The sequence below is a fragment of the Phycodurus eques genome, chromosome 10, assembly GCF_024500275.1.
Source record: "Phycodurus eques isolate BA_2022a chromosome 10, UOR_Pequ_1.1, whole genome shotgun sequence".
Lineage (NCBI taxonomy): Eukaryota > Metazoa > Chordata > Actinopteri > Syngnathiformes > Syngnathidae > Phycodurus > Phycodurus eques.
This window is the reverse complement of record NC_084534.1, coordinates 16,751,772-16,764,189: the sequence shown is the minus strand read 5'-3', so window position 1 is coordinate 16,764,189 and position 12,418 is coordinate 16,751,772. Positions and strand designations below refer to the sequence as shown.

Here is a 12,418-nt window from a genome sequence, read left to right as displayed (position 1 = left end):
CCGCCATTTAGCTGAGCCGGAAGGAAGTGCTTCGACCTGTTTTGCCGAATACGGCTTGTTTTTCGTTTTTTTTTTTGCTACTACCAGTGGCTACTATTCAAAATTCACTTGTGCAAGCCTGTGTTCCAGCTGCAGAAAAACAGCACCAAAGCATGATACTGTCACCACATCCGTTCACTGTAGGTATATATGTATATATTTTTTTAACTTTTTATTTCCAGTGTACGTAAGTGTAAGGGTGCAAAAACTGTCGTATCTTGATTTTCATGGAAGCGCAAGGCACGCTGTTTGTTTGTCAAATTGGCAGACGGTCTGCGACAAGCAACGACGGGTGTGTCCTTTGACATACGCCAGGTGCATGTGAAAATTTGGTGGCAGAAAGTCGGGCTAAACTTAGGCTTGCTGGGACCACGTCTAAGTCTGGCGCAATAACTCTATGACAGTCTTCTGTCAAAACGTATAAGGGATAACGAATTGTAGTACAATTAATATCTCGTTTAGATAGTTGGGGGGTCTTTCAATTTAAAAAAAACAAAAACAAAACTTGCACCTTGGGAATGTCCTGTTCTTAAATGTTGTGCAAGTGTAAAACGAAGTTAACCAGTGTGAAAACATAATAGCAAAAACAATCTCATGTTTTTAACATCCCATGTCGCAAATCCTGTGAGGGCCAAAATAAGTGTTATAAAAACATTTTTTTAAATGAAAATATAAGGTCATGCATGTATAGTTAAACCTTTAATGCTCACTGCTCTTTTAATGTACATGGCGGTCTTATGTGAAATGCTGACTTGACTTTGTTCCTAACATCTTTTGTAAGTATTGCAAAAATATCCAATTTTTAAGCTTCTATAATGTCATGAAAACAATGTGTACTTCTACTGAACAACACTAGATGGCATCAAGGTGTTTTGATTATTTGCTGTTTTAGTCACAATTTGAGACAGATTAGAAAAGATGAAAGCATTATGTCTATGACTAAAGTCTCAGTCATCTGTCTGAGGTTTAACAAGATGATTAGTCACTCTATGCTACACTTCATATTCCATCCATTCACAAATTCTCTCTAGATTGCATGTTTTTGTTGTTCATTCTCATGGCAAACAACTCCGGGGATTATGTGTGTCTTGTACTGCTAAACCTAACTGCAGCATTTGGTACAGCAGACCACAGTATCCTCGTGGCCCAGTTGCAGTACTCTGTGGGCATTAGTTGTAGTGCGCTGGAGTGGTTTAGATCCTATCTGGCAAACGTAACTACTGTATATGAGTGAACCTTGGTAGTTCTGAGTCTTGCTCGGCTCCGCTGCCCTACGGACTTCCACATGGTTCAATTTTGAGGCCACGCCTCTTTTCTTTGTTTTTGCTGCCCTTTGGTTCGATCCTGAGAAAGCATCGGTTTTCCTTTCACTGTTATGCTGACAACAGACAGATTCATGCCCCTCTGAAAAAGAAAGATGCTTTCTCAGTAAAACCTCCCGTATTATGTCTCAAAGACGTTACAACTTGGACGGCCTTGAACTTTATAATTTTAATGAAAAGAAAACTGAAGTGACTGTGTTTTGTCGAAGTGGCTCTTATAAATCCTCACTTGTTGACTTGTGCCCTTTGACACAATACGCAAAGACAGCAGTCTCTTTTAAAATGGACAATGCTTTAAAATTGGATCGGCAAATTGGCGCAGTAGTCAAATTCGGCTTCTTTTACATTTGGCACCTGGCAAAGGTAAAACCTTTTCTTGCACAAGAGCACTTAGAAACTATAATCGATGCATACAAGCACTTTTCCTTTGCTGAGATAATACAGCCACCTCACAGGTGTGGCATATCAATATGCTGATTAAACAGCATGATCATTGCACAGGTGTGCCTTAAGCTGCCCAGAATAAAAGGCCACTCTAAAACGTGCAGTTTTATCGCACTGCACAATGCCACACATTTCACAGGTTTAGAGGGAGCGTGCGATTGGCATGCTGACTGCACAGCTGTTGTCTGTGATTTGATTGTTCATTTCTCTACCTTAAGCTGTCTCCAAAGGTGTTTCAGAGAATTTGGTGGTGTATCAAGCAGGCCTCACAACTCTAGACCACTTGTAATCATACAACCCCAGGACCTCCTCATCTTGTATCTTCATCTCCAAGATCGTCAGAGAGCAGCCAGCTATGGTGGTGGTGGAGGCATATTTTATGGACAATAAACTTAAGTGCATTTTATTGACAGCATTGTGAATGCACAGCGATACCGATCCTGAGACCCATTATTGGGCTATTCATCTACGACCATCAACGCATTTCGCACCATGATGATGTACAGCCCCATGTTCCAATGATGTATTCCGTACACAATTGCCGGAAACTGAAATCATCCCAGTTCTCGCGCTGCCAGCATATTCACTGGAGATGTCATCCATTAAGCATATTTGGGATGCGCTGGAGCAGCGTATACGAAAGCATGTTGCAGTTCCTGCCAATAATCAGCAACTTTGCACTGTAACTGAAGAGGAGTGGACCAACATTCCATAGGCTACAATCAACAACCCGATCAACTCCAAGGTCGCACCTCTGCTAGTAAAGACACATGGCTCTCAAGTTAGAAAGGCATTAAAGAGGATGAAAAATGGAAAGGCAGTCAGTCCTGATGACATTCCTGTGGAGGTATGGAAGCATCTAGAATAGGTGGCTGTAGAGTTTTTGACCAGCTTGTTCAATAGAATTCTAGCGTGTGAGAAGATGCCTGAGGAATGGAGGAAAAGTGTGCTGGTGCCCATTTTTAAGTACAAAGGTGATGTGCAGAGCTGTGGGAACTATAGAGGAATAAAGTTGATGAGCCACACAATGAAGTTATGGGAAAGAGTAGTGGAGGCTAGACTCAGGACAGAAGTGAGTGTTTGCGAGCAACAGTATGGTTTCATGCCTAGAAAGAGTACCACAGATGCATTATTTGCCTTGAGGATGTTGATGGAAAAGTACAGAGAAGGTCAGAAGGAGGTACATTGTGTCTTTGTAGATCTAGCAGGTGGAGGAACAGTTAGAAAGATGGAGGCATGCACTGGAAAGCAGAGGAATGAAGATTAGCCGAAGTAAGACAGAATATATGTGCATGAATGAGTGGGGTGGTGAGGGAAGAGTGAAGCTACAGGGAGAAGAGAGAGCAAGGGTGGAGGACTTTAAATACTTGGGGTCAACCATCCAGAGCAATGGTGAGTGTGGTCAGGAAGTGAAGAAACGGGTCCAAGCAGGTTGGAACGGGTGGAGGAAGGTGTCAGTTGTGTTATGTGACAGAAGAATCTCTGCTAGGATGAAGGGCAAGTGTGGCACTGAAGAGACAACAGGAAGCAGAGCTGGAGGGGGCGGAAATGAAGATGTTGAGGTTCGCTCTCGGAGTGACCAGGTTGGATAAAATTGGAAATGAGCTCATCAGAGTGACAGACAAGTTTTTGGAGACAAAGTTAGAGAGAGCAGATTTCGATGGTTTGGACACGTCCAGAGGAGAAATAGTGAGTATATTGGTAGAAGGATGATGAGGATGGAGCTGCCAGGCAAGAGAGCTAGAGGAAGACCAAAGAGAAGGTTGATGGATGTCGTGAGGAAAGACATGAGGGCAGTTGGTATTCGAGAGGAGAATGCAGGAGATAGGCTTAGACGGAAAAGGATAACGCGCTGTGGCGACCCCTAAAGGGACAAGCCGAAAGGAAAAGAACTTATACCTATATTGTGTGTATTTTGAGACCACAAATTTGCATTTTATCTACGCTATATTTATATCATGGTCAGAAATATTCCAGGAGTACTTTTTTATTTGTATTATTTTTTAAGCTTTTTGAATGTATGAAAAAGTGTATGATAAAGGCTGCTGCACATCCGCAAACACATAGGCATAATGTAACCTTTATAAAACAAAAAAAGAGCGTGGCAGCTCTCCCTGTCAGTCACCGTGCTTTAAAGCCTGTTGTCATAAAGAATTATGAGCGGCCTGTAAAGGTAACGTGTGTATTATCCTGGATGGCCAAAATTCCAATGAAAGCGGAGCCACACAAATGTGTTTTACTTCTGTACATCTGCAAGTAGTGTTGACAGTACTATACAAACACATTCTGTCACTCTTAAATATTTTATTCTCATTTTTTTCCCCCTCTAGAATCAATGTTGACTCTTTACCAGCAGCGCTATTAGTGAAGAAAAGAACGTCCCTCCCCCAAGTGGTGAATCATCACAGACACAGAGAGCCACACAACATCAGTGTGTTCAGACACGCTAGCTCTAGCGCACTGTTTTTGGTAGATCTCTATTAATGTCAGATGCTGCCTTCTCATTGTTTCCACTGAAGGTCAACAGGGACGCACTGCAAAAAAACACTTGACACAAGTTTAAGTGCAGCAATAAATCATCATTTATGTACTTATCATCTTACCGACAGTGTCACAATTGTGTGTATACATTGCCAAAGTGGAATGCCGTTAGTATCGAGGTATATATTTGTATTATCATACTGGCATGTTCAGACAGCAATTTGGGATGAATGAATGAAAACATGAAGTCTGACAAGGAAGAATAGCTTAAGGTGTTTCAAATTTAAAATGTGATTTAAAATGATACAAGTGATAATCACCTACTTTGACCTCAGGAAGTTTTTGTAACATAATGTATTTAAATGACATTTGCGTCACAAAATGAATGGGCAATGTATGTACAAATGTATCAAAGTAAATCAGTAGTAGTAGCAAATTATTAAATTATCTGTCCTGCATAAACCCAGTTAACACCTAATGCAGCATAAAACATTATCATTAAATACATTTGCATAAATGGATGAGAGGTGGCAGTTTCATCATGACTCAAATGGGAAATTGAAATGAAATGAAATACAAAAATAAAGTTTCATGGAAATTGGTTGTCTTTAATCGTACTATGAAACAAACCATAGAAAAAGAACACCATAACAACTACAGAATGTTGCAAAAAATGTTTTCTGATCCTATGATCGTAATTTTTTTTCTTTTGAAGACCCTGTAAAGCAAAATGAAATATGTCAAATTGGCCCACCAAAGAAAATAGTGAAAATGAGGAATATAAAATGAGGCTTGAAAAAAATCTATTTATTGTCTCCACTCTCAAATGCTGTGAACACGCTAAAACGGTTAAGTGTCAATCATACCACAAGTGTAGATACAGTGTTTACATCCACTATGAAAAGGATGGTTGCTTACATGATGTGAAATTATCTTTTTACTGTGGACTTAAACCATAAAATCAACACACAAGTCATCTTAAGGCTGCCGCACACCAAGTGACTAAACTTTGGCACAGTTCAGTCAGCCACTGTTTTTGAGCCACTCGCTCAATATATGGGGGTCACGTCGGCAACTCATATTTTTGCGATGGTCTGGTCCAGTCGGATTTGACCACGTCGCACAGCGTGCGGCAGCCTTTAAACTCATTGTTGGGGAGATAATGTGACTGTCGATCGGTCACCCAACTACTTCATTGAGCAGTTCAACTTCTTATACAGTGAGGGACAGGTGACTCAGGCCCGAGTGTGTCGCAATTTAGCAACAGCCCAAAAATCAGGAAAAAATAAATATTGAAAAACAGTTTAACGCTATATCTCTACAACACACAGTACATAGTTGGCAGTCTTTGCACCTTTTCAGCAATGTATAAAACAAAAACAAAAAAATCAGTGATTTCACTTTGCGGCATCGTGGCCGACTGGTTAGCACATCACATTTCTGAGGACCGGGGTTCAAATCCGGCCTTGCCTGTGTGGTGTTTGCATGTTCTCCTCGTGCCTGCATGGGTTTTCTCCGGGTACTCCGGTTTCCTCCCACATCCCAAAAACATTGATTGAAGACTCTAAATAGGTGTGAAGGTGTGTGTGAATGTTTGTTTGTTTATATGTGCCCTGCGATTGGCTGGCGACCAGTTCAGGGTGTACCCCGCCTCTCGCCCAAAGATAGCTGGGATAGGCTCCAGCACGCCCGTGACCCTAGTGAGGATAAGCGGTACAGAAAATGGATGGCTGGATGATTTCACTTTACAGGCAATTTAAAGCAATGTAGTGTGTGTGTGTCGACTTGTGTGCTTATTTTATGGTTTAAGTCCACAACTGTGTTGTGCTGACATTTTGTCGTGCGTGCATGCTGTTCAGTTCTTGTAACGTTTGACTTTTAGTAGTCTATTTCCTGGCCGATGACAGCTGGTGCCCGATGACAGCTGGGATAGGCTCCAGCACGCCCGCGACCCTAGTGAGGATAAGCGGCTCATGAAAATGGATGGATGGATGGATAGTCTATTTCCAAATGTCTGACCGTAAGGTTTTTGGAATGTGAAGATTCCACTGTGATACGCTCAGGTCATCCAGCATCAATTGTCAGTTGTCATCTACACAAAATAAAGAAAACATAATTCTTTTGCAATTAGAATGAATAAAAACATTTCACATGCTTACTTACCGGCAGATTTTTTGTTTGAAGTAACACATTAAAAACAGTGGAACTTTAAGGGCAGGGCGAGGCCGATAAAATGTGAAAAATGGTTTGGACAGACAACTGACTCTCATTGGAATCTCATGCATGGTAGAAAAGGATAATGACAGAGTGGAAGTTGACTGTCATCACGGACAAAAGGTCAAAGAGTCAAATTGTTGTATGTGCCAACCTTTTAGTTTTCATAACTGATCATGGCCTATCTTTTACTTTGTCAAAATGTCATCGTTGTTTTACTTTAACTCAACTATAGTACAGGCTTCTTTTGTGTCTGTTTTCCACTCTTTTTCACTCCGCTACTGTCATGGAGGAAGGCGACTGTGTGACTGAAGTTATTCATCAGGACAGACCGTATTTAGAGATCAAAATGTAAAGCCCCATAGCTCCACAATGGTCCAGCTGTACAAGAGAGAACTTGCAGCTCCATGGTGAGAAAACATCTCGGCATCATTGTCTCCCTATGGCAGAAACATCTAAGGTCCATTGAACTTAAGGACTAGCCTTATGAAAACAACTGCTAAGCTGCGTGACAAACAACATGATGTTGCCAGTCTGCACTCTAACATTGATAGAAGGAAATCCACTCACGGAAACATCTGTTTATCAAGTGGAAATGAAAATGACTTTAGAATGCAAAACCACCACAGGATGACGCATAGCTTCACCTTAATGAATGCAGTACACACAAACATGTGACTCATTCCCTTTTCATGGGTTTGCCAGTGAACGGTGGTGCAGTCAATATTGGACCACCTTCATCAAAACATGCAACCACGGTGTTCTTTACATTCAGTAGAGCGATAGAATGTACTGAAAATGCTAAATTGTGGTTTGAAGACGGAATGTTGTGTGCAAAGTGAAGATTGAAGTCGATCCTCCCATGCTCTTTATGCAGCCTCATAAAGAATCGTCTGGGAAACATGAGGGCTGCAACATGGCTTTTAGAAGAACTCCATCCACATCTGCCGCACACTGATTTCTTCAGGCCCCTCTCAGTCTGCCTGTGTAGCTGTTTACTCCCTTGGAAGATTATAACCACACAGTTTTATTGAATCTGTTTGGGAAAGGTACTGATTTATGTTGACGATCATTTTGTAGGCTGTCATTTGTGGTGCTGATGTCATCGCACCTTATTGAATTATAGCCTGTGGGAAGGTGGGCACTGGGGATGGCTGCTTCTTGACAATTTTGTATAATTAGTCAAAGTTCTGAGCAAATAGGTGTCAGACAAGTCTAGTAAATTCATTGTTAAAAGTCACCGTAGTATATTGACTGACATGAGATCAAGGTGCCCCAGCTGCAGATCCCCTGTGGCATAGGGTTATTGCCCCCCTCTCCGGGAAGCTGCCCTCTCTTCCAGTGTGTATGTGTCTCTGGTTTGTGCCTGCATGAGTACAACTCACATGAATTGGACTCCTTATGGGACTTCAAAGTAACTGTTTGCACCGATTACAGGGTCAAAAATGTTCAGCCAGTATTACATGTTTGGATACCACCCACATGATAAGAAGCCATTGTATCCCTGAAGGTGTATTACTGTATTCCTTTCTTGGGAGCGCGGGATGGTTTAGATACAGAATCACTTTTCATGGAATACATGTACTTTGCTTGTACTTAACAGATCCTAACGGAGGCAGCCAGTTTGCTCCAGTTTTCATGTGTTCCAAAAGCTCCTGCACATGGGGCAGGGAGGGACGAGAGGCAAAGAGAAGGAGGATGACTTGAGATAGGATAAAAATCAGTAGTCCCCTTTAGGCATCCGAACAAGTCTGAACTGTTCTCCTGCTGCCCCTGATGTTGCTGCTTGTGTTGAGACCACACCAGGCAAGGCTGTCCCAGTAACCAGGAAAAAAAGGTTTTGCAGTCTTGATGCTCTTCTGCAGGGATGCAGGATAGCAGCTGTTGAGCTCCACAAGTGCTGCATGATACTTTGTGACACACAGGAGCCCAGAGCCGTGGTGCACTGCAGACACTGATCTGGGAGCGCAGGCTGGATATGCTACAGGTGGAGAGGCGAGGAGCAGCAGGTTGTAGCGCACTACACGGAGCAAAGGACCACAGGTGAGGCATTACAACGAGAATCTGAACTGTATCGATCTGATGAGAAGATGCATTGCGGTCATGTATGAATAGCAAGCTGCTCAGGTTATCCATTTATTCATTTTTCAAGCCGCTTATCCTCACAAGGGTTGCGGGCGTGCTGGAGCCTATCCCAGCTATCTTCGGGCAGGAGGCGGGGTACACCCTGAACTGGTTGCCAGCCAATCGCAGGGCACATATAAACAAACAAACATTCACACTCACCTTCACACCTATTTAGAGTCTTCAATCAATGTTTTTGGGATGTGGGAGGAAACCGGAGTACCCGGAGAAAACAAACAACCATTCGCACTCACATTCACAGCTTCAATTAACCTACCATGAATGTTTTTATGATGTGGGAGGAAACCGGAGTGCCCGGAGAAAACCCACGCAGGCACGGGGAGAACATGCAAACTCCACAAAGGCGGGGCCGGGGATTGAACCCCAGTCCTCAGAACTGTGAGGCAGACACTCTAACCAGTCCTAAAACCGTGCCATGCTCAGGATACATTTACTGTAAATGAGGCTATTTAATTCTGTTGGCGTTTGGAAGGTTTAAAGTTGCTCTGCATGCACACGCTTGCAACGATAACTTTGAAATAATACAGAGTACAGTTTTTGTTCACTTAACGTGTCTAACAGATGCTTAACATTTCACATGATTGGGGTTTAGGGATTTAAAAGGCTTGATTAAAATCTGCAAACTTTAAGCTTCTTAGTTAAGGTTGCACAGGAAGATGAGGAATGTACAAATGTAACAGCTGAATTTATTTAGTGCAAGCGCATTTGGGTCCTTTGCACACCATGATTGGGAAAATGAATATCATCCCTCCGTTTCCTCCTACGCGTTTGTGTTCTGATTGTTTGCAATTGTGTGTTCACCATCTGACAGTATTCACGTCTTTGTTGTGGCCTGGCACATACGAGACAGAAATTCCGCCATGTCTGCGGTGTCGAAACAGTGTCTCTCAAAGCCTTTAATAGCAGTGATGACACTTGTTCTCCTCTTCCCAGTCTCACCTTCACGCACCTCTCTCTCTCTTGCTCATCATCATCTCTTTGTTTTCTCCATTGCTGTGGACATACTTGCTTAGGTTTTTGGCAGTGGAGTTCTCTGGACCCATCTCAAATGTATCATCTCTGAAGGACCTTTTTTGTAAGTGTGATGCATTTAAGAGCTGCTGGGACAATTTTACATTTTTGCGGGCATACTGTATGTTGGAACTTTGAAATGGGTGCGTCTTAACATGCTCAAATAACTCTTCGGCTTCCTTCATTCATGTTATAGCTTAAGAAGGGCAACACATTTCAGGTTGTTTCAGTCCATCTGGCTTTTTAAATAGTGTTGTGCAATTGTTCTGGTAATGGGAGGCTCCAACCAGATTTGGGGTTGCAGAGGATGTTTAGTTTGGATTAGGAATTGACTAATTTATGTGGAATGTGAACCCTACAGTAGGCTGTTCTATTTTTGATAACATCAAAAGTTCATTTCAGAGTTTGTAGGGAATTTATTGTGTCCATGCAGAGAAAGTCAAGCATAAATTCTGTAAAAAAAAAAAACAACAACTAAATGATGTATGTTAATGGAACTTTCACCATTTCACAACAGATTCAATGTGAGTGGAGAACAAAGTGTTTGGCTTGTTAGGGATATGTATATTTCTTTTAAAAATATTTTGACTTTTTAAAAAAATTACAATCAAATTAAAAATTTGATTGTAATTACAATACAAATTACAAAGCTCATGGACAAAAATAAGTGATTTCGAAACAATGTCATGGAATGACCTGAAGATCGTAGCACTTGCTAAACATCAAATCAGATGTTGATGCTGCTCACAGCCCACAGAAGGCATTTCACAAAATAAAGGGATTAGTATGATATGCTGTATGTATAAATCAGCGCAATAATCCTTTCATTTCTTTCCATGGGATTTTGGCTCAGCGACAGCATGTCACATAAATCACACGCTACAGTACATGAGAGCATTGTCGTTTCTGGTTTCTGTGATCGTTCTTACTTGCCCCTAAATCACCACTTTATGATCCTGAAGCCTCTGGAAATTGTTTCCGGGGTGTGCTTTCTTCTTAAACTCCACAATGAAGCTTCATCTCTTTCTTTATGCTCTTGGATAAAGTTGGATGTTACAGTCAAGGCTTTTATACACATGTGCTTTGTTCAATTCTCAGGTGGGCTCATGTGGGTTTGGTCATCGTTTGGGGGAAAAAATAAAAAAATTCAGGTGGGGACTAAAGAGGAATGTCTTCAATTAAGACTTGCAGCACCTTTAAATATGCTGTCATAAAAAAAAATTCTTCTGAGAGAGCATTGGTGAGGGACAACAACAGGAAAAACAGAGATTTTTTTTAGGTGGATGCTTTCAACATTTTACAGCTCAGGTGTTTTTTATAATTACAACTGGTATGTTAAAACCTTTCAGCTCTCAACTGTTGGAAAGACACGTAAGTGGCATGATGGGTTTAATATATTTTATTTAAATTTTAGACATAGTTCGCGAACTAGATCATGGGCTGACATTGTCTTATAATGGAACAATAAAATCACAGTGTAAACATTTCATGAAAACAGCAAAGGTTAGGAGTGAATCATAAATAATTTCATTTCTTCTTTAATTTCTTTCTTTGCAACACTGATTAGTAATAATGACCTTTTGACTTTCATTAAAGTCTGCAGCGCCCAGCCAGTAAGTATTGCACATAATGACACTATTTTCACCAATTTATGTTTTTGTTTTACCTTTGCAAAAACCCAGTGGACTCTTTTACAATGTGTTAACAGACTACTCATGTATAGGATATTGTGAGGTGTGAAGGATGAATCACAAAGGTATAACAAGCTATTTTATCTTGTTGTCAGTCTTTATGCCGATGTATATCCAAATGTTACTCAGTTTTGTATGACTATATTGTATTGAGAGTGACTGATGGCGTAGTGGTTCACTTGCCTGACCTCCATGGCAGTGTGGGTTCATTTCCCACTAAGTGACAATGTCAGTGCAAAATATTTGCGATCTCTATATTATGACGGACCTTTCGCCCTACGGTGGTGTGCATGGGCTATAGCTCCCTGCGACTAAGAACAAGATCAGCCTCTACTTAAACAATAAATGGATGCTAGTCTTGCAATTTCATGTTATTACAATTTCATCACAACATTTTATATCCACTTGTTCTGTGTGTTCCCAGGTTGTAAAGATGAGGCGCTGGATTTTCACTGTGTCGCTGCTGCTGTCACTCTTGACACACACTGAAGCTCAGGGTGAAAATTTGCTCTTTGAATTAACTATAAAGTCTTCATCTATCATATGTATTTACGTTTTCTCCATCTGTGTCTATATGGATTGTCCATTTTATAGGCAGGTGTAATAATGTGCAAGTAGCAGACATTGTTTTTCTGGTGGATGGATCTTCCAGTATTGGGAAAGCTAACTTCCTGCAGGTGAAGGGTTTTATAGCCGGAATCATCAAACCCTTTGCAAGCTCTGTCAGTGAGAGACGAATTCGCTTTGGGGCGATACAGTACAGTGACACCTCCAGGTAACTGATGACACTGAATTTCACTACTTTACTGCAAATAAGAGAACAGTTTGCCCAAGTAGCACAGTCATGTTTTAATTTGTCCTGCTGTAAATCCAGGGTAGAGTTCACCTTGACAACTTACCTAAATGGCACAGAGCTAGTCAAGGCTGTGCAGAATCTCAACTACAAGGGTGGAAATACACGCACCGGCGCTGGTCTCAAGTTTGTCGCTGATAATTTCTTCAACCCCACATACAGCCGGGATGTCCCAAAGGTGTGAGAGCAAGCGATTTACTGAAATTTCAAAGCTACAT

At 41.4% G+C, this 12,418-nt stretch overlaps 1 protein-coding gene across 5 annotated transcripts in view; it reads left to right on the top strand.

The window, feature by feature from the left end:
* Positions 1–8,240: 8,240 nt before the first annotated feature.
* The window catches only part of col7a1 (collagen, type VII, alpha 1), a 62,122-nt gene continuing 57,944 nt past the window's right edge, over positions 8,241–12,418 (top strand). For 4 of the 5 annotated variants that reach the window (XM_061687243.1, XM_061687244.1, XM_061687241.1 and 1 more), the window contains exons 1-4: positions 8,241–8,543; positions 11,772–11,844; positions 11,942–12,122; positions 12,222–12,378. In XM_061687243.1, the coding sequence (XP_061543227.1) occupies positions 11,781–11,844; positions 11,942–12,122; positions 12,222–12,378 (402 nt within the window). In that variant the 5' untranslated portion in view covers positions 8,241–8,543; positions 11,772–11,780. Of the gene's footprint in view, positions 8,544–9,548; positions 9,721–11,771; positions 11,845–11,941; positions 12,123–12,221; positions 12,379–12,418 lie in introns of those variants that run through there. The other variant, XM_061687242.1, reaches the window with a different exon arrangement.